This window comes from Limanda limanda, chromosome 17 (genome assembly GCF_963576545.1).
Source record: "Limanda limanda chromosome 17, fLimLim1.1, whole genome shotgun sequence".
NCBI classification, from domain to species: Eukaryota; Metazoa; Chordata; class Actinopteri; order Pleuronectiformes; family Pleuronectidae; genus Limanda; species Limanda limanda.
The window spans coordinates 3,051,920-3,079,233 of NC_083652.1; the positions used below are offsets into that span (position 1 = coordinate 3,051,920).

General features: G+C 40.3%; 1 protein-coding gene across 1 annotated transcript in view; it reads right to left on the bottom strand.

Annotated features, from left to right (window-relative positions):
• Nucleotides 1-27,314, bottom strand: part of LOC133023470 (carbonic anhydrase-related protein 10-like) — a 107,252-nt gene that overhangs the window by 44,159 nt on the left and 35,779 nt on the right. The window contains exon 3 of the mRNA XM_061090507.1: nt 1,015-1,157. Coding sequence (XP_060946490.1) covers nt 1,015-1,157 — 143 coding nt within the window. The remainder of the gene's footprint in view (nt 1-1,014; nt 1,158-27,314) is intronic.

Below are 27,314 nucleotides of genomic sequence, written 5' to 3' on the forward strand. Positions count from 1 at the left end.
ATATGATCAGTATATGTATACTAAGGGCAATTATAATTTAGAGCACATGAAGATATTTATATTTTGAACCTAAATCTGAAATCAATTTATATCACATTTACACTCTCCAGTTCCATGGCCACATTTTCAAGCAATCAAGCAATCAAGCAATCAAGCAATCAAGCAATCAAGCAATAAAGCAATAAAGCAATCAAGCAATCAAATTTAAATTGTATAGACCATATTTCCAAATTACAATTATCTCATAAGGGTTACCAAGGTGTATATATTCTGCCCTTGACCCTAAAAAAAGGATGAGGGAAAACTACATAAAAAAACTCTCAGGCAGAGTCACATGTGAGGGATCCCTCTCCCAGGATGGACTGAAGTGCAATATAGATGTAACGTGTAACAGAGAACATCAATTAAATTACAATATTACAGTGTCTGTCATGAATAGAGTGTATTAATGTTTGAAGTATCTATACAGAAATGACAGGAGCAGTAATGAAAATTATAGAGGTATTTCCAGTAATGAAATTTTATCTGTCCATAATGTCGATCTTGTTTGGCTGCAGTCATGCAGTTCAGCTCTCCACTGAAATAATACCTCTGATAGATTTCATTCCATCTAAATGTGGCCAAGAACTAGAATACACTACTAATCATAAAAAATAATTTTGGATGCAATGTGTTTTAACGGTGATTCAGGGTGTTTTAGAGAGGATTTTTTTTCGTAAAGATTAACTGTGATTGCTGTGTAGAGGGCTATGATTCTAATACCTCCTGAAAGCCTTCGGATGTGGATGGAAAGATCATAGTCTTTGTCAGACAGAATCTTCACTGCGTCTTGATTTAGATAATGTGTCATGTTTCGACTCCTCGTCTGTGATGAATTAAAGCCCAGCGCTGACAGAGATGGACGGTCCCGCTGAAATTCATGGGATCGTTTCTCTTTGGAAAAGACACTGCCCACGAGGAGGAGCTCTCAAACAAAGACAGTTGTCAGGCAATCTAAACAATGGCGGTCCTCACCTTGCGTCCTGCTGTGTTGAGCCTCAGAGGGGTCAGGTAGGGGTCAAAGATCATGTGGCTGGTTTCGATGTCGATTGGAGACTGCCTCTTCCCTATGGTGCACAGGTTCCAGGCTGAGTGCACCAAACCCCAGAAGGATGGGACTGGTGGTGGAGAAAGACAAGGAGAAAAAGAGAGGGACAGTATTAGTATTAGGGACAGTGTGTGTGTGTGTGTGTGTGTGTGTGTGTGTGTGTGTGTGTGTGTGTGTGTGTGTGTGTGTGTGTGTGTGTGTGTGTGCGTGTGCGTGCGCGTGCGTGTGCGTGTGTGTGTGTGTGTGTGTGTGTGTGTGTGTGTGTGTGTGTGCTCTAAAAGATCAAACCATAAAACCGGGAGAAAGTGAGCAGATGGGCTTCATTATGATAGAACAGGAGAAATGGGGAGTTTAGGGAGATTTGAATTTACATACGGCTTCATTAAAAAAGCGGCTTTGATTAAAGTCTCCAGGTTATTATCTGCAAGTATAAGTGAGGCAGGGAAATGGACTTTATTATAGCCTGTCTAAAAGTTATCCCACTAGTTTTCATTGCTTATATCATACAGCAGGGGTTCCCAGCCTTTTTCTTCTGATCTCTTCAAATTAAGCAGTTCCTTCATCACAGGCTATTGTGGTCATGGGTTGTGAGCCATGAGTGTTCCTGCATGGATTTGTCTCTATTGAAAAATGAAAGGCCTGAGAAGATAGTAAGTGTATCACAAGAGAGAAGTAGAGACAAATAAGAAAATAAACTTTTCTGTGATGCCTCAGATTATCTCAAGACCTCCAGTCCTCTTTAGTTAAATGGTACATGGTCTGTATGTATATAGCACTTTTTCAGTCTTATTGACCCCTCAAGGTCCCATTTACCTGTTCATACACACATCCATACAGTGCTTCTATATGCAGCACCTTTTTTCAATACCATTCACACACTGTAAGCTCAGCCATCAAGGGCAATTTGTCTTCAGTGTCTTGCTCAAGAATGTGTCTTGCTTCAGAATGCAGAGAGTATGAGGAATGGTGATTAACAATATGATCCCAAACAGGATGACCTGTTAAACCTTCTCTTCACAATAAAACGGAAAAGATACAAGTATTAAAACTAATGCAAAGAAACCAGAGATAAGAGCTGTGTCTCAGGGGTTGATAAAATGCAAATTTCCATCCCAAAGAAACGGGTGGATCCTTCCTGGCCCAAACCATCCTACGATTCATTGCACATCGACAAAAAAATGTTTATTAAAGAGTTAATGGTGCCGGCCAGCGACATCCGATGCTTGAGTATCACGCTTCGATTCAGAAGAACACCTAACCCTACACATCAAGGGGCATTACAACTTTCTCATCATGTCAAACTGCAGATCTGTTGCTAGGCGACAGCAGTAAGTGTCAAGGGAATAGACCACACTTTTTCATTTCTGTTCAGCCCGTCTCCACCGAAGGAGATGACCTCTGAAACACAGCTAACATGTGTTTGTTGATTCCACACGTTCTAATTGCCCCTTACCTTCACCTTACAATTGGTAAGAGAAGGTTGTAAAATGTGATCTGATTTTCATCTACGACATCGGTGCAGACAACCTAATATAAGCGTATAAACTAATATAAGCTAATACCACACAAGCTAAAATAATAAGTGTCTCTTTGAACACACCCGTTAAACATTCACTGTGCTGGGAGGAAGAGCATGAAAGCCTTTGGATTTAATAAGCAGTTGAACCTCAGCAATAACCTCAGAAACTACAGAAGTGCTGCAGCTCAGACACATTCTCAGCATGTCTGCTGTGAACGACTCTCTGGGGCTCATTTCTCAGCATCTCTGTTGGGTTAAGGTGGATTTTCTTAGTTTGAAGTCGTTCTGTAGTAGATTTATCCTGACATTATCCTGTAAGAAGCATTGATAAACTAGGGAATTATTATTTCCCCCCCATTGATGTTGAGGTTTTAAGGCTTAGAGAAGGCATAGCCCCAAATCATGATGCTCCCACCTCTGCAATCATCAGGAATGCACTGGTGGCTTTTTGTGTGTGTTGGGGGGAGCAGTAGCGTATCCTCCGTGTCTGCAATGGACACCATGATCCATGCAATCATGCACCACCATTGGGTTGTCGGTAGGGGAGAATAAAAAAAATCGGCCAATTATGCACTATTGTGTAGCAGCCCTAAACTGGTGGAACATCCTGTCTTTTCCCTTACAACTCATCTTAGCTGAGACAGCACCCGCAGAGTCATCTGATCAATATCTAAAGTCTTTCATCAGACTTCTCTCTCTCTCTAGCTTTATAAAAATCAAGTATTATTGACCAATGGCGTGGTCAGCAGATGACAAATTTAAAATGTTTGAATGCGTTTTGTTTGAGTCCGAGCTACATCACACACATCCAGTCTGGTTTTATTGATTGGAATCCAGGTTTTGACAACTACTGACTCCAATTAACTTATATTGATGTCATGGGGCGAGAGGTTTGCATAATTTCCAAGCTGCACTGTGAATGTTTGAAAAACATATTCTCTATGAACAAAAACTATGCACTACTTTGAGTGTTCTTTAAAAAGACTTTTTAATTATTGTAAGTTTGCTGAAGATGTAAATATATGTTTTTATGTCTATTTTTTAAGTAATTCCTAAGGTTTCAGTTGCTACACTTACATATTCAGGACTGCACACTGAAGTCCAGCTGGAAACTCAATAAACATATTTCTTCCAATAATGGCCAGAGCTCTTATTTAGCTTTACATTTAGAGTCATGGAGAATTAAGAAAGGCTCATGTTAGAGTTCTGTCCAGTGACAGATCGTTGAGTGGCTTTTCTGTTGCCGAAACTAGAAACAATATTTGGTTGTAATGTCTGCTTCTCCAAATTGTGTTTTAGAAATAAAAATAAATATGATGAAAATGAATTCTCCTCTTGGTTCATTTCATCAGTTTGTCTAATTTTCCTCCCTGCCTGTCTGAGTAAAACAACAACATGTGTTGTGTTTTTATGAATATTGTAATGGCATGACCCACACACACACACACACACAAACACACACACACACACACACACACACACACACACACACACACACACACACACACACACACACACACACTCAGCACAGTGATCCTTACATTTATATTTAATCCATGGAGTCTAGACCTATTTTCTGGGTATTATCTAACATTTGGTAACATGCTCCCTGACCTGTGAAAGCCTCAAGGCCTCTATTATAGCTGCCTGTAAACCGTGTCTCTTTTCTCCAGCAGTTAGTCCAGCAGAGCAGGATTATACAGAAGTGGATGGTGAACTGCAGCTAATATGATAGCATCATGTTATTGACACTACAGCTCTCTGGTCGTTATTGGTCAATGCTTTGACATAGATTTATTTGTCAAACTCCACAAAATTTGAACTTAAAATAAAAAATCATGATGATCGCTGTTTCTGTGAATGGATCGGCTGATTCCAACTAAATTCAATTATAGCTACAACATTTCACATTTGGAATGCTGATGTACAAGGCATAAAGAAGCACTGGATGTCAAAGTTGACGTACTTTGCAATAATGATAAGGACCGTTTGTGATTTGCAAAATTATTAAAGGAGACTTCACAAGAAACTGTGGCCTTAATCGTCTGCATTAGCACGGAAGGCTAAACAAAACAAATTCAACAAGTGAGTGACAGGAAAAAAGAAGCAAATGGTTCTAAAAATGAATTAGTTCATGTTCATTTGTTCCATTTTTTATTGGGATGATTTAGGTGATAAAACTTATGATGATGTGTTTAGTTATTAGTTGATGGTGTCGAATCATGTCTGCGTGTCGCTCCACTCATTTAAACACTGAGTCCTGTACTGAGCAGAAAAAATGTTGAAGAGTCATTTTTCATGATGTTTAAATGCAGCCTCATTAACTCTGCAGCAAATCAAACAAACACTAAGTTACTTTGTGTGCTGATCAGGTTCTGATTACGAGTTATGAGTGTTTATTAGTTCAAGTGAGAGCAGAGTGGAGGAGGACACAGAAACTCCAGCTCGGTACAAACCAGCTGCAGCTTCTGCTCTGATCATAACGCAGCTGATCACTGAGCAGCTGTGACCAGAGAAACTCTCTATTACACTGTTCTTCTACAAAGTCACTGACCAGCTGCCTCACGTGAACAAGCTCTGATCTCACTGCATGAGTGGGGCGGAGCGCCAGGCCTGTGTGTGTGTGTGTCTGTGTGTGTCTTTGTGTGTCTATGTTCTGTCTGGGAGTAAACACACACACATTTTCTCTCGCTCCTTGTATTTCACATGATGGCCTAAAAATTAACGTGAAGATGAGTGACTTTCACTCGAGAAAATACGTTCATCATTTGAAAACAGATCTGTTCAGTTCATCATTCACGAAAAATATATGAACGCGTTCATGCACACTGTACAGGGAGCCACTGCAGAGGGACTGAAGAGCTGCGGGTTGCCAACCCCTGACTTAGATCTTCTTTGACAAGATGTAGTCAGAAGAGATTTGTCTTTATTTAACCGGAAAGCCACTGGTAACCAGTGAAGAGAATTGTTGTAGTGTGAGAGAACTTTTGTAGCTTGAGGACCAGTCGAGCTGCTGCATCCTGGATGAGCTGCAGAGGTCGGATGGTACTAGCAGGTGGACCAGCCAGGAGGGAGATGCAGTATTCTTGGCATGAGATGACCAGCGTCTGGACAAAAACCTTTGCCGCCCTCTGAGTGAGAAGGGGACGTTGTTGTTGTGCAGCATGTATCTACACGATTGGGTTGTTGCAGCAATGTTGGCAGTAAGGGAGAGTTGACTGTCAAGACTTGTCGATAGTGATAGTATGGTCATATGTGGGAGAGCTCTTTCATACAGGGAAAATAGCTTTGCCTTGTCAAGGTTGATTTTCAAGTGGTGTACACCCAGATCCTGAAGGGAGGAAATAAAGGTCGGGTGGTTCACTGTGTCAAATGCAGCAGAAAGGTCTAGAAGGATAAGGACACAGGAGAGGGAGGCTGCTCTAGCAGTGTGAAGTTGCTCAGAGACAGCAGGAGGGCAGTCTCAGTTGAGTGGCCTGCCTTGACACCAGACTGGTGAGGGTCAAGAACATTGTTATTGTGAAGATAGGAGGAGAGGGGATTAAAGGTAGCAACTACTTTATATACCTTTTTTTATAAAGTAGTTGCCAATGTGGCTTGGTAAAAGGGTGAAAGGAGGAGGACAGGGTCAAGTCGGTCAGAAAAGATGTATGAGGATTGAATTTTTGTCTGATAAAAAGAGCTTTTTACTGCAGAAATAGAGGCAGAGAAGGAGGAAATAAGAGATTGATAAGTGAGCAGGTCGTCAGGGTGTTTTGATTTCTGCAATTTCCTTTCTTTTTCCACAACCACAGAACTGGGGCGGACTTGCACAACCTGCAGTGAAGTAAGAGGACAAAGATAGTCAAGAGAGGAGGACAGAGTAGAGAGGAGGGTTTCTTAGTTAGGAACTCGCACAAGCAACACGAGTAAACACAACCTATGAATAGGAAGACTATTCGCTGAAGTGACTACAATTGCTGTGTTGTGGCTTCTGAAGAAATGCTAGAGAAGCCAGCGCTGTCGTGGGTGGAGCCACAAGAGTCGCACTCAGCTCAGGGAATTTCTTCTTAAAGAGCACTTTTATGCATTTATCAAGTATTAAAAAAAAAGCAAACGAGCAGAAAACGACGCAAAACTATAGGTTCACTTAATATATAGTATGTGAGGTAGCAGCAAACAAGCTGTTAAAGAGCAGATTCTGCAGGCTTTCTCTACCACCAGCTGATCTCTGCCATGGCATAATTACAAAGATCGTCTATCCTGTGGCCATGGACCTGGAATAGGATCAGATGTGGGGGCTGAAAGCTGATCTAAAGCCAGGCAGATGCGTCATGCATCTTTTAACACCACAGCGAAAAAGAAAGCAAAAGGATGAACTCACATGCACACCAACACACACACAATGGGCAAATTCGGGTCCAAAAGTCCTTACTCACAACCTAAGATGGCCTTACTGAAGCCAGAATCATTTTGACACCTGCAAAAAATATTGTTTACTTTTCTCTCTCTCCCTCTCTCACACACACACACACACACACAAACACACGCACACACACACACACACACACACACACACACACACACACACACACACACACACACACACACACACACAGAGAGAGAGAGAGAGATGAGAGGGCTTATGTCTAGCTAAACTCATAATACTTGTCAGAGATGGGCTTAATGACAAATCAGAGTGTAAAACAGCTGTCATTATGATCAAAAAACTCATCAACACTAGTCAGAGTACTCAGCTAAGACTAAGTGGGGAAAATGTTTAAATGCTCGGTGGCTGTTAATTGCTGGTCATAAAGTTGAGGTTGTGTTTCTTTCTTCTGTCTTGAGTACTTTTAAAATGTTCAATGCTCTCTCTCTCTCTCTCTCTCTCTCTCTCTCTCTCTCTCTCTCTCTCTCTCTCTCTCTCTCTCTCTCTCTCTCTCTCTCTCTCTCTCTCTCTCTCTCTCTCTCTCTCTCTGTCTCGCTCTTATCTCGCTCACCATCTATCGTCCCTCTCTGGCAGTGGAGAGTGAAGTGACAGATGTGCTGGCCCTGACCTGCAGAGAGCAGTCTTGACCCCTGCTCGGCACACAGCCGCAGTCAACACCCTGTTTTATCACCCATCTGTGTCTGTGTGTGTACAGTAGGTGTGTGCGTGTCAGATAACTCATACAGATGCATAGACACGAACAATTTAGGACTAGAAATGAAGAAAATGTTGAGGGATTTTGTATAAGAAGTAGGAAAAGTAGAGTTGAACCTGCGTGTGTACAAAATAGTCTTGCTGTTACTGCCTCTCTGCAGTGGTGTGAAATATCTTATCAATTAGAGGAGGGGTTGCCTTGACATTCAGGACATTTATGTTCCCCTCAGGAATAGTTTCCTGATCCTGTGACCTTTCATCTTTGCCATCATCAGGTTAATCTCTAGTACTGTCAAATACATTGGAAAGTAGATAATACTTGCTAATTTACTCTGCCTTGGCTGTAGAGCAATTTCGTTGCCCATCAGATTTCTTCTGAAGATAAATTAGCCTTTCACTGTTTCACTGGAACGTTTTTTCGAGATTCTTGGCTCAGACGACATGTTGACTAATCTCTATTACTCATCTGCATATTAATACAGGTAATTTAAAATGCTGCTTGCGAAACCAAACGTGATAGTTCAAGACAGAACCAAACCAGAATCTCCAAAATCAACTACTTAACTACAGATTCAAAATATTTGCATTCAGAATCTTTTTATAGAGATTATACTTGGTACTTCTTACAAATAGAGTGCTGCAGGAGTGAGTCAGCATTTTTGCATTTCCATTACACTCTTAAGCTGATGGGTTTTTTGAAAAGCTTTCTGGTTGGATACCTGAAATAATGTCTGTTGTTGAGACAAGCTTAAGACATATTTTTTTCTGAAACCTAAAGTACATTAGGAACAATTCCCCACAGTGATTTTAACACCTCTCAGAAAAGGCGTCTGCTTACGAGTGGTTAAATGAGACTACGGATGTAGTCAGGGGCAATATATGTCATCACACCGGACATGAAATCCAATCTACTCACAAGGCCGCACACACAGCTTTGTGTAAATACTCGTCTCTTACTAACTATGACTTACTTTCTAAGACTTACTTTATAGAAGAGGTAAGCAGGAAATAAAACCACAAAGATATTGATAGTGATGTTAAAGTCACGTGGTGTAGTTTGTTTAAAGCCTATTAGCGTTTTCTTTTATCTACCAATTGTAATGAGGCTTTTTATACGTTGATCCTGACATTTATCTGGCTGAAAAGCAATTAGTGGAAATAACCATTGTTTCATTTTGAGTTTATTGTTCAGTGCTACAAGTTTATTTTGTGTAGATTTATCTTAGAATTTATGAGGCACACATTGAAAGAAAGTTAGATATACATTTTATGTGCTTGATTTCAGCTGCCACACAAGACGCACACAGCCAGGACATCAGGGTTTAAGTGACTGGAAGGGTCCGGGCTCATGATCTACCAGCATCAATTAACAAATAAATATGTGATTTCCAGTTTGTGTGTGAAGAGCGACAGAGACAAGCAGACACACACACACACATACAGGCTGCAGACATGAGAGGCTCTTCCTGCAGATTATCACACAGTGCAGTGTTCCTTTTAACTTAGATGAAGCAATGCCCCGCTTATCCAGAAACACTTAAATATAAATTCAGCAGGTTATAATAAAGATCAGCTCTGTGTGAGTGATTAGAAGAGAGCATACATGTGCCTCAATGCAGTGGCACAGCCAAGAAGGGGCCATGTGACACCCTGATACGGAAAAGGCTATAATCAGATGGTTTCTACTATTTAAAGGCCTGAAATGAATGAATGTCAAACCAATGCGGAGAGCATCAACACAGCTGAATTGGGGCTTTTCAGCCCCACTTCTTATAGTTAACTCTTAAATCTCTTCTTTATTAGGCGTTTTGGTGTTATAGATGTCATATCGTCTTCTGCAGCGTGCATTGGCTGGGATCACACTCCTCCTCTCTCCCCAGCCACAGACTTCTGCCTCCTGGGCCACTGTGCTGCAGCTCTCCCTGAATTTCTGCTCTGTGTTGCTGAGCATTTTAATTGCTCCTTTCAATGTCCAGGTAGGCTCTCAGGCTTGTAGGCCTCTATCGATTATTACTACTGCCAGCAAGACAACACCAACTTTGGAAGCAATACATCCACCAAATCCCCTTCAAATACAAAATAAGACTCATTCATGGGTGCTTGGTTGAGTATCGCGGTGGATTGTCTACACACTCGGTCGACGACATCAGGCTCCGCTCCTGTCTGCAAAGAACAACATCGTGAGGCTACAGTGACACAGACTCACCAACACTGGACTGAAAAAACAGCCTGATCCCAACCTGCTTAGTGTCAACAGTCCAGTCCCGACCCCCACAGGGATTGCAGGATCAGGAGATTGCCTGATGGTTGAGGTGAAAAAATTATAGATATTAAAAATAAAACTACATATTTAGCCTTTACCTGATTTAGTGCATAGACAAACCTTCTATTACTTCCAGCGGGATCAAGCTTCATGTCACAAAGTAAAAGTCGTTTCAAAATGGTTTCATGAACATCACTGTAGCTGTGTCTCAATTTAGGGGCTGCCTTCTTCAGAGGGCGCGGTCTACACAGCCCATGAAGGAGGAACTCTTCACTCGTCGCTTGCTGATGCCAAATCCTCTTTGGAAAACAATTAGTCATGGAAGAGCTATGAATCCTGGGATAGGTTGGGCCGCGGAGGATCCACTGAGCCTTCATTTCTTGGGGGATGAAAGGACACATTTGAAGGAGCCTTTGAAATGGGACACCTTAATCGCACCGCTGTGATGCAAGCATTTTTTTATTCAGCCTCCAAAGGATACAGCCCCTGAATCGAGACATGGCTAATGAGTTCAATGACCTTCCCCATGTGTGCCTCAACTGGAGCCACTGTCATCAGTGATGACTCATTTCAAATAGTAACACTTCAGAGAGTTTCACACCATTCAGGCTGGAATTCCTGCCATTGCTTGATGTCTTTATGACTTTGGCTAAACATTATAGAATCGACCATCGTCAACTAAATCCAGATGATATTTTATTGTGCTTACAGGAGCCATAACTACTGCCCTCTGTTAGTGAATAGTTGCTGGATTAAGTCCACTGAACTCTCCTCCCGAAGATACTTTCCATTCAGAGCTCAACACTTTGCATTAGATAGTTAGATCGTGACACTTCCCCAGGCTGTCAGAGGTGTTTCATCTTATCTATTGCTACAAACAGTAGAAACTGATCTCAGTGCAGGTATCTTCCCCTAATACAAATTGACAAGACAAATTGAAACTGTTAGAATACGACTACTTAAATGAACAACTTCTTTTCAATACTACCAATTTTTGAGGTCTCGACCAGGTGCCTTGAGATAATGTATTTTGTGATTTGGTGCTATGCCAATAAAAATGAATTGAAAAATAGTTTGCTAACTATATACATCAAACTAATTTGAATTTGAAAGCACAGATTTACCTTACCCATGATTCACACAACTCTTGATACAACTCTTGATGCATTAAACACTGTTTAAATAAATCTTTGGCTCGACCCTCATCGATCACAGCACTCTGCTTCATTACTCCACCCATTCTCATTAATTATTTCAAACCTGATGACATCTCATATACACGCAAGGTAGCCTTTGTTGGTGTATGATGAAATAATGGGTTTAAATGTGAATAAACTGGCAGCAATATGAGATGCCCAGAGCAACTCTATCCACTGCATTATTGGATTCTCTGAGCTTTAATAGTCTCATTACAGTGCTCTCCAAGTTACATAGTAAATATGTAAAATAAAATAAACATATATTCTATATGTGTATATAGAAAAAGATTTAAAGATTTGGTTTAACACAGTTGTCTACTGTTTTATTCATATATTTCTAAACTTTTCTGGGCCTAAGTCTTTCACACTTCAAACACTGAAACAATAAATCCACAAGCAAATGTAAGAAATTCACAAAGGATTTGAAGAAGTTGCCAGAATTGTTGCTAATCATCGATAACATTGGACCACAAAGGCAGGGAAGAGTGAGTGAGATGTGAACAGAGATAGATACAGTGAGAGGACGGAGCCAGAGGGATGGAGAGAAGGAGGAAGCCATGTGGACCCACTGTCCTTTTTAATATTCATAAACTGAGTTCAAATGGTGGAGAAGAGAGAAACGGGGGAGACAAATACATAATGAGAAGAAGGAGATAAATAGTGAGGGAGGAGTGCCAAAGAGTCCATGATGCCTCTCAAAGGAAAACAATGAGTTTTCAGCTAACTTGTGTGTGCTAAGAACTTAATAAATGAAAAATAACTCAATGAACAAAATAATTCTGAAGCATAAGGCTATGGTGATTTTCTACATTTGTCTCTTTGTCACACAACCAATAACACCTGTGCATCTATCAAAGCTCAATTTAGCTCACTCTGATGTGACAAATTGTTGTATAAAACACCAATTTGCACCAAATTGGACACAGCACTTCCACGTTGAAGTGGGATGCTGATAAGATGAAAGGTTCTGGAGTCATGTGTTCCATTTACACACAGACGGACAAAAATGGGTAAAATGTTGTTCATACCAATCCATGAGCCTGGGTCTGTCTCTGGAACAATCAAATAAGCTTTGTTGCTGTCTTCAACCCACAAGCTCCACAGAGAGGTAGGAAATGGATGATGTATCGTTAAAATACTGTTATCAAGCTGGGCACACTACAAAAAGGTCTGTGAAGCATAAAAAACAAAGGGCCCTGTTTCTGAACTTATTTCTGCATCGGCCTGGTCCATTCTGATTCCCTGTGCTGTGGTCAATGACTGGAAAACTTTAATTTCAGCAAAAGTACAATTTCTCATTTTCTTCTCGAAATTCATTATGGGGCAAATTCTGTTGTAAGAGGTGACATGTAATTGGAATACAATTGAAAAAAGTTGTCATATAAACAGCCTCATGAACATTTTATGTGATTTATTTTCACCAGTTGAATTAAAAAAGCCACACCATCTGCCTCCGGCTAGAGTTTGGAGAAGCAGAGTTCCACTGGTGCTGTTCTGCATCATCCTGACATCAGCATCACATCACAGAGGTGCTATATCCGTTTGGTGAGCCGCTGTTTTCATGTGTCACTGTGACTGGCACAACTGTTTCAGAGCGAGGACATCAGTGGCATGACTGGCTTAGAGTGATATCATTAATCACCATAGCCTGATTCAAAGGGAAAGGAAATAACTTCATGCACAAAATTGATGGACTGTTAAACTTGAAGAAGTAGGACAAGTATTCAGTGCAATATAAAAATACTCCTGCATAGAAAATATCACTTGCTATTACTAGTAAGGTTATTTGAAGGGACAGTTTTCCTGCTGACGCACGGTGTGGAACACAGTGATGCACCAGTAAACTAGTATCCAGTCACCAGTAACCAGTCATGCATTGAGCTTACTCCCTAAGTTTGGTATAATTGTGATTCAGTGATTCCAATCACAATGATACCAATTGTATCATTGTGAGGAGCCATGTGGGTTCTGTGCTCTGATAATCTATAATCTTTTGACCTCTAAAGTCAGACAAAAGGCAAGTCATTGACCTTAACACCTAATAAACATTGTCTGACGATATCATTTTTTTGGTTGGCAATCTAGACCTCCAGCTCTACCACAATGGAGCAATGGAGAGATTTTTAACCAGGACATGTCCTTTGCCTCATATGTAGGCTATAACAACTTACCGCATGGGGTAGACTTTTTCCACCAGAAATATTTTGTCACAACAGAATTAAAAATCCTTCTCCTCACATACAAAGCCCCATCTTTCATTAAAGAGCTCACAGCACAGAATTATCAAATCACCTATCTCCCTAAATACAGGCTCGCTTGTGAATCCTAGAGTCTGTGAGAGTACAATGGGAGGCTTCAGCTACCAGGCTCCTCTCCAGTGGAACCAGCTCCCACTCCGATATCAGGAGGACTCTTTGGCTACAGTTACACTCTCAAGGCCGGTGCATGGTTCTGCAGGTTTTTTCGCGCAGTTGTGTCCACGGACTCGTTTTTATTTATGGTTCTCCAAGGTTGCGCGTGTTGCAAAGCAATTCATCGCCAGAACACTAGGTGGAGTAACGTTTTTTGTCAAGACGCCTTCTTTGAGTGTGGCAGTCGTCCTTGACTGTTTATTTACATCGCCACAGGCTGCTCCTCATTGCCTTTTTCTGGCGGACAAATTTGTCCCTGATCTTCTGCCACAGCTTGGTACACGTAGCCGAGATCTCCTTCCAGGAATTGCAGGCCATCTGTGCGTCCTGTATTCCGTCAATGACGGGTTATACAAGTTGTCATACCTTCCGATATCTTCTGCCAAACACTCTTCTATTTGGTCCATAGTCGTTCTTCTAAATCTTCCGTGGTTTCTGCCGGTATTATGAGGCATGAAACCGGAAATGTGGCTCCGGAAAGGATGGGCGACGCACACAAGCACGCAAAAAGGGGTACACAAGCATGCAAGGGGCTCTTGTGCTTGCGTGTCCTTGCGTATCTCTGAAAACAGATGCAGAGGCACGCGCCGGCCTTAAGTTATTTGCTTTCTGATGTAGAGTAAGATAGTGATGGCTCTCTTGTTTAGAAAGTCGAATTCTTTCAAATGGTAAAAAAATTATGTGATGATATTTTGTATTAATGTCATGTTTTACGTGGGTTATGTGTTAAACTTCCCAGAGTCTCTGTGACCGACAGCAGTTATTTCTTTAAATATTAACCACAGACTTCATTGAGTTAGGTGTGAGTATTCAGTAGTCAGTATATGCACAACAAAACTAACACCAATGAGCTCTGCAGACAGACTGAGAGAGAAAAGATGAGCTCTCTGAGAGCTGGGACATAACTACTGTGTAAACTGGAGTTTGAAAGGTTGGGCCATCAGAGAGAGCCAAAGCGTGCTGAGGATGGACAGTTGTCATGATTGCTGTGTCAGCTCTGTTTATTTTGGCCAGTTTGCCTCTCTCTTGTGCCATAGTACACCCACCAGATGTCCTTGTCTTTCCTCCTTTTCCCAAACCAGCCTGCTACCGTTTCACGTTCACAATCACTGGCACTTCCCCACCTACCTACACACCAGGTCCTCATTCGCTTCCCTATCCTTATACAAGCCCTATCCTTCAGTTGGTTGCTGTATTGTTGCACATGTCAAAGTATTTGTCCTTTAGTCTGGTCAACATCATTTGTTCAATTGAAGTAACGGCATCAGCCTGTACTTGAGTCCTCCCTTCCTCGGCTCCTTCCACCAGTTGTAACAGACAGGCTGAACTAGGCCTGCTGTTCCTGGGAGAACTTTGGAGTGTTTAAGGCAGCCTGTGTAGCAGGAATCCGAATTTGCTCAAGATGTAGCATTCTGCATGTAGAAATTGTTCAGACATGATCCACGTCCTGTTTCTCATCAGCCGATGACCTCTGCCAGCTGCAGAGTCATGCCACATGCTTCTCAGAGACCTGCCTTCAAGTCAGCTCGGATGCACAACCACCGGTCTGCTTTTTCCTGCAGCTTAGCATACTCTCGCCTGGTGTCTGATATATAAGGGGCAGAGCCCTGATGATGGCAGTCAGTGCACCTTCCTTGCATTCCAGTCAGCAGCTGTCAGTATGCTTTCACCGCTGGTCTCCTGCACAACCTCCAGAGAGTGTTCTCCTACTTGACTTCCATAGCAGTCTTGCTACTCCATCCACCAATATTCTCCTGCTTTGCCTTTCTCCAGCCACTGAGCCGTCTGCCCATTGTTTTCTCCACAGTGCTTGCCTCAGTCCTCTTGGAGATTATATCATCTTCTACTCACTTAACTATTAAAGTAACTTCATCGTATATGCCTTTGTGGGTGCCACTTGCTGGAGCTCCTACCACGACTGACAGCAGTTTGTTTTGGGATAATGCACTCAGAAATTAATGATTTGCTTTAGAGACAGGAGCAAACCACCTGTCTCTAAAGACAACAGGCATTTAGCAGATTGGTTACTTGTAAAAATATGAGTTTGGCCAGTTTTAGAATGGAGTCACAGTGTAGAAGATGCCCTTCAGTCACAAAGTCTGCAAAATGCAGACATTAACCTTTCTTGTTATTCATAAAAAGCAATTTATCCTCAGAAATGATTTTATTATCAGCTCCTGCAAGAGTGAAAGCCATAATTGAGGTCCCTTATCACACATCCCTTCTGTGTTAGCACGGCAGCTGACTGTTTATGTCTGTGTGAAATGCAGCAACCGCCTAAAACAAGGAGCACTGGCATCAACTTTTATTATTTTGGATGGGATTGTTGCTCCTTGTCTTTATATCTCTCTGTGCGTATTTCCTATGTTGTTTTTAAACCCTCGTTACAAAAAACTAATTTCCTAAAACAGCTTTGTTTTTTAGAAAACGTGGAAATTATTTAAATGGATAGTTTATCATGTAAATCATACAAATAAAACAGTCTAGTATAAAAGTATATACATAGTTTAAATTCAAATCAAATTTAATAGTTTCTTGGTGAGATTTACCAGTTCTATTTTCTTGAGATTCTTTGTAAAACTACACCTTAGTATTGTAAAGAACTGTGAATAGGGACTGACAGCGCAGCCGAGCATAGTCCTGACTTAGTTGAAGTAGATGAAGTAGTTTGCGTAGTTACCCGCGTGAAACTAGGTCCTGAAAGCTACTATATGAATATAAGCTGCTGTGGTTTAGATTCTGCTTTCTGTCAAAGTCTGTGTAGTCAGTGTTCGTTCCTGCCACAGTAGGTGTCTCCAGAACTGCATTTTGCCTTGATCACACACACACCTACACACACTCACACACTAGCGTAGGTGTCCAAAAATAGCATTCCCAGCTGGTAATGAGTGATACTTTTTAACAAGCGGACAAGTGGCATTTTGCTGACAAGTGGCAATGGTATTAGCGGGATAATACTCTCCAAGCTTGTAAATATTCCACGTCTGTATTAAAAGAAGTGAAATGGAGGGTGATCCGCCTCTGCTTTCTGGATATGATCCCCTTTATCCAATTTCTTTTCCATTTCCATCCAGAAAAAAAGAAAATCAGAGGTTTTCACAAACCACCTCATTCACAACAACTTGTTAATTCTAAGAGAAAAAGATGTCACTTCATGAAAGGTATGGATGGATAAATGAGACATTTACATTTTTTTTAAGTTTTTCAGTTTTCAGATTTTCAAAACAGACATGGACTCAATCAGAGATCCACAGATTGTAGTGCAACCATAACACACATGAATACAAATGTTGCATTCTACTGACAGCAGTTTAAAAAATTATAATAACATGTGCTAAATAAAATGCCTCAGTGCTGTAACAATGATGTAACTCTACTGTAATCCACGTTGTGTCCCTTCCTCTTTACTGCCTCTCTTCATTTTTGTCCTGCTCAATAAGTTCTGTACCTCTGACCGTGGGGCAATGAGGAAAGGAGAAGATGCAAAAAGGCAGAAGAATATTAACATATTGGCGACACACATATGTGTGCATAAGTGCGCCACTTCTCACGCGGAATTTGAGATCTACAAAAACAAATTCAAGAAGGTAAATGGTTAAATGGTTTTGTATTTATATAGCGCTTTTCTAGTCTTTTATGACCACACAAAGCTCTTTACAGTACAGATTTACGTTCATCCATTCATACACCCTTTCATACAGTGCATCTATTCGCAGCACTTTTTTATTCTATGGGGGGCCATTCAGGGTTCAGCATCTTGCCCAAGGACACTTCGGCATTAAGATGGGTCAGACTGGGGATCGAACTGCCAACCTTCAGGTTGGAGGACGACCACTCTAGCCCTCAGCCACAGCAAGGTGCAAATACTTTTACGCTAACTGTGACCCATGCATGTGAACCTTTTGGAGAAGGGGAGATGGTGATGCAGATGAGAGGTGTTGAATTGAAGCCAGATTATAAATCCACTTTATCACGAACATTAAACCAGCCGTGTTATATGTGCCTGGTAGACAATACTGTTCCATAAGCATCCTTCAAATGTAAAAGATACCTCAAATATCATTAAACTGCAGACTTGCATAACTGAGTGATTAACAGATTTTAATAACATCTTCTAACACTGTGCCTGTATCACCAAGTGCAACTTCAGTTTTCATATAGAGTTAGTGTGTAAAATCACTGTAGTGAACAAGACTACTGTCGGGCGCAGCGAAAAGGAGACCGTTTAAATAAATAAACTGTGTTCACTTGCAAACTTCCATTTCCACATGATGAAAGAGGACACTACTGATTGTTGCTATAATTTGTTAAAGAGATAGTTCACCCAAAAAGGAAAATTGCCTCATCATCTTCTCACCACTACGCCGATGGAAGGGTGGGTGAAGTATTTGAGTCCACAAAACACTTTTGGAGTCTCAGGGGTAAACAGTGTTGCAGCCAAATCCAATACAATTAAAGTAAGTGGCAACCAACTCTTCAAATGTAAAAAAGAGAAAGAAAACATAGAATGCCTCAAACTGTATTGTATTTAACTCAAAATGTTATAACGAGTTCTCACTGATCTCGTCTAGGGAGAACTGGCGATAGCTGCAGTTACTGCAGCAGTAACTAGGAGAGGGTATCCGAGGACATTTAGGCTTAAAACATGGTGTAACTGATGCTTCTTCAAGTCGAATTTGAATGTCAGGGCTTATGGACACGGATGACACCTCAGGAGCATTGGTGAGGCATTTTATGTTTTTCTTTCTGATATTTTTTTGCGTTTGCAGAAGGAATCACCATTTACTTCAATTGTACCTCATGTAACCTCAGAGTGATTTTCCACAAATCAATCATTCAGTTAATTTTACTGAAACTTAAAGTACAAAAGTATAATCCTTTTAACTTTTGCAAAACAGAAAGAAGTCAAAAAGCTGGCGACTCACTCGTTATTAAACCTGTAAGTTTAGTTTCTGATTTGTTAGTTCTTGCAACTGACTGTGCTGACTGTCGCTGGTTATTCCTTTATGGTTTATTAGTTGGGAAGAAATAGCTGTCTGATGTGAGCATCATAGTGTTTCTTATTGATGCTCATAACACTTGTCCTTAAATCTGCTGAATAATTTCAAACCCAAGGTAAACTCTGGGAGAAAACTCTGGCCTTTAGCCGACAACCCTATAAAAAGGTTGTCAGCTCTAGGCCAGAGCTTTCGTTTACAACCTTTTTATATACCACTCTCTGTAACCAAAATCTGACCAGCTAATTCATCTTCAACTTTCTAAATAAAGCATACGCAGCTATAGGAGCTTTAGGCCTTATATCCTGATTATGAAAACTCTTTCACACTGTGTGTTTGTGTGTGCGTGTGTGTGTGTGTGTGTGTGTGTGTGTGTGTGTGTGTGTGTGTGTGTGTGTGCCCGTATGTTGAAAGCAGGTGCAGTTCTTCTTGTTCTCTCTCTGCTCTCAGACCAGGGTACACACGTTCAGCATGAACATGACCCAGAAAATGATGTAGAATAATACATTTGTTTCCATAGAGTGCATTATGTCAGCTGACTTAACAAACAACACTGACCACAGATGCAAAAACCAGGAATCATTCATATTTTCCTAGTATAGAAGACCCTTGTGACTATTCTCCCTCTACGTTGGTCAGGGCTGTACATTTGTAGATTTGTTAATGTGGATGAACATATCAAGACATATCAAGAAAAATAATATATGTATTAATATCTCTTTTTCTCTTTTTGCTGATATCACAGCAGGAGTTAGTAGTGAATCCACAGACCTGATTAGGGGCCACATGGCAACCTCTATGTTGCCTGAGAGGTAAAAACTAGTTTTTACAGTTTATAATTATACAAGTCTGTTTGGAGATGATTTAGTGAGTCACATAAATATGATACACATGAGCAGACCATCTTCAAATGTTTATCTTACATACAAAACATTGCTACTTGCTAACCGGACTCTTTCGGACAATATAAGGGCCTTAAGATACATCTATTTGAAGGTGGGTAAATACAGAGCCTTGAGTGGTCCGTCTACTGTCGGGATCGACGGGTTGGCGACCACTCCAGAGCTGCAGGTCCTCCACAGCCTCATCTCAAGGTTTTTTCAAGAACCATGCAAGGCAACAGGCATACATGGCTTGAGTATTTCCAAATCCAGGACTCTGAGTACTTAAAAATGGGAATCTACTCTACTAGTGATATCTTGTATATGTGTCAAAGACAGACAAAAATACAATTAAAGATTCATTAAAAGCAGCACTGTGTTGATGCTCTAAGCTTTGTTAATTAAGTAACATTTGTTTGAGTCCATTTTGTTCCCATGTGGCTACAGCAATCCACAAGGACACATTTGGAAGGATTGTGTTTTCAAATGTTCCAAACAGCAGTCAAAACTGGGGCAGCTTGCTACCTTTTGAACCTACGTGTCTGACTGTGAGCGCCGCAGAAAGACACCAGGCTCAGGGAGTTTTTATTTTTTTGCTACTTAAGTTTCTGTGAAAATATAGGCTGGTTATACTAGCTATTGTTTTCAGTCCTGGAGCCACATTTTGGAACAGTGAAATGTCTATGTGTGGCAGTCGCTGTACAAGGCACAACCCTCATGTACTGGTGCATAGGGTTACTAGATGTCTGCCATCAGGGTTCAGGGACCCGACTGCAATAATAATTTTGAAACAATTCATGTACAAGAACACGTTATTAGTCAAACTAATCTATTTCATTAGAAAGTATCTTTCGTGCCTGCAGCAAATATTTTAGTTTTGCCTCACATGATTTTACGCTGAGAAGCGAAGTGACTATGGTAAAATCAAAGACAAAACAATACAGCTTCAGGAGTGTGAAGATTTAAAGGTCCAGTATGTAAGATTTAGGTGAAAGGGATATATTGGTAGAGATTGAATATAAAATAATTCTAGTGATGTTTTCACTTTTTTACAGTAGCCCAGACTGGACAAACTAAACACCTTTTGAGTTCTTATGACAACTGAAGGCTTCCACAGGTTTTCTTTCATGTTTGGAAGGGGAGGGTGAGGTAAAGGGTATTCAGCTGCAACATGCAACCTCACCACTAGATGTCACTAAATTCTACACACTGAACCTTTAAAGGTCTGAACCAAGGCAACCCGAGTCCAGAATGACAAAAAAAAATTCTGCTGGCACAAAAAAGAAAGAAAAAAAATAAAGTGAGTGTCATGAAAAAAATGGAAATTCTGTGTCTGTGTACATATGTGGGTGGATGACATGACGCATGATTTTTCTGTAATTAAGTGTGAATGTTTATTTAGATGCATTTAACCACTTAAACAACACATGGATGTGATGCATATTATGCTACTTTGTTTTAAACTTATGATTTTGTATGAAATATCTGTTATGTTTTGATTATATTTTAAGGTGAATACGCAAAATGTCCTGCGGTGTGACCGTAACATAGGTGAAGCATTTAACTTACATATTAACAAAATAAACCAGAAATATCTGGAGCAGGTAATAACTGCCTTGGCATTATATTGTATATAATGACTTTATTAATATTAAGTTTTAATATGCACAAAACTAGTATATTAGTATTTACAGCAAAATAACTTTCGTAACACAAATGCTGTCCTGTGGCGTGACATGGAAAATCAGATTTTTGAAACGGCAATTACATGGACAACTATAGGGGCCCTTAGTTTATTCCACTACCAGGAAGCCCCCCAGATGTTGGAATGTACTGTGTATGTTGAAAGGTGACAGTTAACCTCTGATTAATTTCATAAATTTCACTCTTTCTGTCGGACAATGAATGTGTGATTTTTTTGAGAGTCCTGTAGTGTGACGGCTGTAGTTAAAATTTGTAAAAAAAAAAGTGTAAAAAAAAATTTCTAATTTTTTTTTTTTTAAATTGAATTAAAGGGACTCTTACCTTTGTTGCATTTGAGAATTACAGCACATTCAAATCATCCCGCCTTCCTCCAATGCCCCACCCCCTCGTTCCCATCCGCGGTGTTTTTTTGAAGAAACTTTATTTACAAGCAGACTTACAAGCTACTGCCTCCGCGCACGCACGTGAGTTTTTGTTTGCCAAAGCAATGGATTCGGTAAGTTATATACATTTACATTCACATGCCTTGATGACGCGGGCCCGAATGCGCCACAAGAAGCAGACGGAAAACCTGCATGTCCATGCAGCAAACAGACAGGTCTGTCGGCCAATAAGGTCCTTCGGTCCGAAGAATTTTATTGGTTGAAGTTTTCACTAAATATTATGAGAGTGAAATAATTGTTTGTTTTTACTCCTGGTGGGTCTGTCTTGCATTTTAGAGTGTCATTATCTTATTAATACCAATTTAACCTTATCCAAAAAAAGTGTAAAAATGCAACAAAGGTAAGAGTCCCTTTAAGCATATTAAGGTTAAACTGTGTTATTCTTCAGTTAGCATAATAGCTAAGGTCAGTCTTGTATAGCAATGACTCACAAGGATGAAAATGTCCTGTGGTGTGCCGTCCCGTCACACCACAATGAAATTATACAAAAAATCCACGGAACACTAGCAGTTTAAAAAAATTCAGCATTTGAACATTATAATTTCATACAACTGTAATCCTCATTAGAACTTTATTAAAAAATGCTGTTTCACCCTTATTTGTCAACTACCCATATATTAAATCAGGTGACTTTGCCCGGAGACTGGGTTACAGGACCAGGAGCATTATGTTTATTGTGAAGTTCATGATGATACATATAAGATTTCATGTTTTTGGCATTAAAAGAGAAAAAGGCAGGAAAATAATCTGGAACCTTTTTTCAATTGCAATTGTTTCTTTAAACTACCATTTCCTTATGTTTATGTCCCTGTCTTTATCTCATTTTAACGCTTATTTCACATCTAACATGACTTAAAGATATTTTTTTTAAAACATCATTGTGTGATTATCAAGCTGTTAGGGACAGAGCATGTCAAGCAGCAATCTTATGTTCTTGAGAAGATATAAAGAGACCCAGAGAACAGTGTAGGTGCTTGTAAGGATTGTTTAAGAAGAGAGAAACCGTACTAAGATGGTCTTTACATGAGACTGCTGTTTGTGGTGGATTGGATTTAAGACTTTGCTACGGGTCACAAGCCTGGAGGAGGATTATACACAGATGATAGAAATAACATGAGTCTGAAGTTGGAGGATGTTATAGGTTCTGCTCTGACAGTCATGAACTTCCACTTCCATCAACGTGACAGGTTTACAGTTTTGACCTTTGACTTCACCCCTGACACTGTACAGTTTCACTTTAGCAGGAAACTGCTGAAATGGTGTTAGCTCAATAGGCTTAAGAGGGAAAATGTAAATGGTAGCAAAGAGGAAAAGGGGATCTGATCCTCCTCTCGAGCCATCTTAACTCAGTTTCTACCTGCACTGCCTCAAGCAAGTTAAGGTTTTTATTTTAAGGGCAATAACAGAGGTAACATAAACAAGGCAAGTAGGGTGAAGGTTTTGTCCGTGTTGGGCAGAGTGCTAAACAGCTTTTGTCCGTGTGGCGCTTTACTACAAGACTCATATCGTGCTTGCAAATATAAATCGCTCCTGCCAACCATAATCCCTGCAAAGCATCACTGTCACTGTTTTCAGTGTAACAGTGATGGTTTGCAGCCAGAGATACTGGTAAGTACGACATCAAATACATTATTCAGTGCATTACTTGGTATTAAGCCTGTACACAATACGTCATGAATCAGATTTCTCACCTACCCTTGACCCTATTTTGTAGGCTTACTTATTTGAACTGCATAAGAAGAGGACAGATTCAAGGATTATTTTGAATACATAGAAGTATCATTAGATGTGATGCCCAGGCCCCACTGGCTGGGGACGTTTTACATTTCATTTAGCAACCGATGTTATCAGGTTAGAGCGACCACACTGCCTGAGTGAGATCTCATAGAAACTTTAGGGAAAGACAATTACTAGGCAGTAACAAGCAGCATAAGACCTGATGACCTCCAATATGGCTGCCTTAGGGTGTTGTCTGATCGGAACATGAAAACACACTCACAGAAACAACCAGGTTTAAAAGTTGTTAACACTTTTAGCAGGTTTACCTGACTATACTAATTTACCATGCTAACACTTTCTGATTTGCACCAAATGAGCTAAGTAAGGCTGAGGCTGATGGTATTTCATTAGCCTTGTAGATATTGGAACCTTTGACTTGATTATGGAACAATCATTAGGGTTGATTCTGTGTGGATCTTAAATATCTTTACCAAATGTTATAAAAATCAAGAGTTGTTGAGATAGCGTATTTAAGTCTGGAAGAAAGTGGTTGTGGTCCATTACGGCTGTCATTTGTCAAGTGTAAATCCACTGCAGCTTGAACGACATCAGTACATTACACACAAAGTTAATGTAATCCTAGTGGGTGTTAAATCACCAGGTGTACACAGTGCTGAACAATCAATATTCCCATATCTCGTAAACTAAAATAACCCTTGTATCTCCCCAACTCATGTGTAAAGTAGCTGCAATCACAGGTTCAAGTCCAACTAGTTTACATATCATCTTTTCTTTTCTTCCACTCTCCTGCCATCCGTACATCTGTCTTATCCAATTAGGCAGAACCGCCTCCTCCAAACACCCAAACAAAAAGATCAAAGTGGGATTATCCTGCAGTAACTGAAAATTGTGAGCTACAAGCAATTCATCTGTGGGGGTGAGCAAAGTTAAAATCTTATCTCTTGAACTAATTAAGTGTCCAAAGAGGCTGTCTCAGGCCAAATTAAATATCAGAGCGTGGGGGAACATCAAGACTGATGCAATAACTCTGCAAGTGGGTGAATGCTCTCTGTCAATCAGAGATCTCCATATAGACAATGATTTTCAAACACTGCCACTGGAACCAAAAAAAACCCATCAAACTATTGTTGATGAAAAACGAATTAAAATGAAATGATAAAGATAAAGCTGATGCAATTTGCAAGGCTTGCAGACAGTTTAGTTCAAAATATTACATAAGAATAATCCTCCACAGGGTCTGAGAAACTTTTCTCACTTAGTTAGTGTTTGTGCTGTGGATGGAGGCTGTTTAAGGTGAAAAAGTCATGATAACTTCACCTATCAAAAGCAACTTCAAAGACCGGTGTCTTGTCTGTACAGCAAATATAAAGCCAGCAGCTGGTTACTGTGCAGCTTCAACACTGGGCGGTGACTGACAATCGATTGCAATAGAATATTTCCCTAAAGTATAATTTGATTGGTTGGTTGCGCTGCCACTTGAGGTTGAGCGTTCTCAATATTGCACACAATGCAATAAAAGCAATTCAAAGTGAATGAGCAGCAGTTGCACCGGAGCATCCAACACACGTCATGTGATGGATTTTCGGGCAAAGCTCATCACAAAGATTGAATAAGGGGGAAATAGCTAGAATGGAGTATAGAATAGAGTCTGAAGGGAACCAAATAAACCTATCAGCAACTCTAAAGGTAAAAAATGTAATTCTTTCACTCTGACAAATCTCCACTAACACTTACTAAATCCTTTATCTTTTCTCCTCAGCATGCAATCCTGGGTAAATAACTCTGTTGGGGTCATTGATATTTATCAGCTCCAGCTCCAATCAACAGCCTTATTTTCACCTCCTCTCTGATGTGACGCCATGACACGCATCTTGCCACCGTTGATTCCTTCTACAATTCCTTCCTCCGTTCAAGCAGCACGCATGTGTCATTCGATCGGTATTGAGTCTGAGGAGACTGAAGTAAGATAAAGTAGCATAAGTTTAATTGTTGTGTAAGTAATGTAAATCCAATTAAAGAAATTAATATTTACTATAACTCTCAATTTTTGTAAGTAGTGACAGTGAAAATTAAGTATAATATCTACTCAAATTAACCTAAAAGGAATTAGTTCTAAAAGTTTTGAAGGAGCATAGGCAACATTACATTGTTGTTTACTCTGTATAAATACAAATTGTGTGCTTGATTGCTATTTTAGGCCTTAATTTGTATGTTGGTACTTTAGTCTGTTTAGAACAATGTTACACCTATCTGAACATGTTTGCTTTGTTTATTTGGACTATTGAGTTCAGACTGATGGGTAAAAGTGTCAAGCTTATATTTTAGTAATTCAAACAAAAACTAAACTAAAGTGTGCCCAAAGTGAGGGGGTCTGAATACTTTATGTAGCCAGTGTACAGTATGAAGCACCTTGTGAAGCTTGATGACACACAGCCTGTTTGAGTTCAGCTGATCTGCAACATCAGCCCCACTGCTGAGACAAGTGGAGATACTCCTGGGTCTCAACCTTCCATCATCATGAGGGATTTACAGCCATCTGCTGCAGGAGGTTTGTCTTCCCCTGCATCTTAATACGTGTGTGTGTGTGTGTGTGTGTGTGTGTGTCTGTGTGTGTCGATGGGGGTCATTTATCTCTAAGATGTTGTTGTCCCTTCTCTTTGTATTCTTGTCACTCCTCCATCTTTCTTACTGCATGGTTTTTCCACTCATTCTATCTGCCTGTGTGACTTATCCTGTGCAGGTATAACTCTCAACACTAAAGACAAAGATCGTATTTAAAGAGTCAGAGACAAGCATGACTGTAAAACCATCCTGCAAGTGTGAAATATCAGTTTGCTTTATAGACCATGAATGTATGGCAATCCAGAACAAGGCAATAAAAGTGTACCCTCATGGTACTAAATGACAGATGATAATACAGCAGGCCTATATAATAATGTCCATAGAGTGAGACCATATATATATATAAACTGAGAAACACGACAAACCTAATGGAGCACATAAGATACATTTGAAAGCAGAGGGATGCTCCGTGCTTGTCTGCTTGTGTGACGTCGTGTGACTGGAACTGTTGAGTTTTGCACACATTTATATTATATTCAACTTAAAAGTACTGAATTATATTTAAAAACGCTGTTGAATTTGTTCTTATTAAGACAGTGTTGTGATGATGTTTAACTCACAAACCAAAATAATGTAACCACAGAAGAGCACCTTCTGTTTTACATTCATCTAGTCAGTAAGAGGCTGTCGACTGGTTATTAATATTACATGTGATTTCAACATAATACACCTTACTTGTGCCATCAGTTCAGTGAACAATAAGGGCATGTTGCATGTCCGTCTATGAACATGCACTTAACAATAAATATATAAGAAATAAACACACACTCACACACACACAGACATATACACACATATTCATACATACACACCTGCTCAGAAATAGCTGTAGACACAACATGAGCACAACACACACGATATTACAACTTGAAACAATCTGTCATGTATTGCTGCGATGCTGAGGAGCCAGACTCAAGAATGCTCCTCTCATTAGGAGTAATGAGATGTTACAAGAAAAGGAAACTTGAATCTGGAATCAGCCGAAATAGACATAAGCAATGCTTTGCTACGAGCAGAAACTGTACGAGCTACTTGACAGGCTCCAAGCATTTGCATTGTTGGGAACCGTTGTGCATCTTCAGCAGGTAGCTCAGGGTCACAAGTGTTTCACCCCTGCTCGGTTCCCTTGTGTTTCCCTGAGTCTTTTGAGCTTGGAATCCTGTTTTGCATCCTGTTCTGCATCTGCCTGCCTCCCAGCCTGTTCATTTTATGTGAATATCTGCATTGCACCTGTGTGTGTGTGCGTGCACTTGTGTGTGTGTGTGTGCGTGTATGCAACGACCACTCTGGACCCAGCAGATGTGTTATTTGAGTATGAGCTCAATG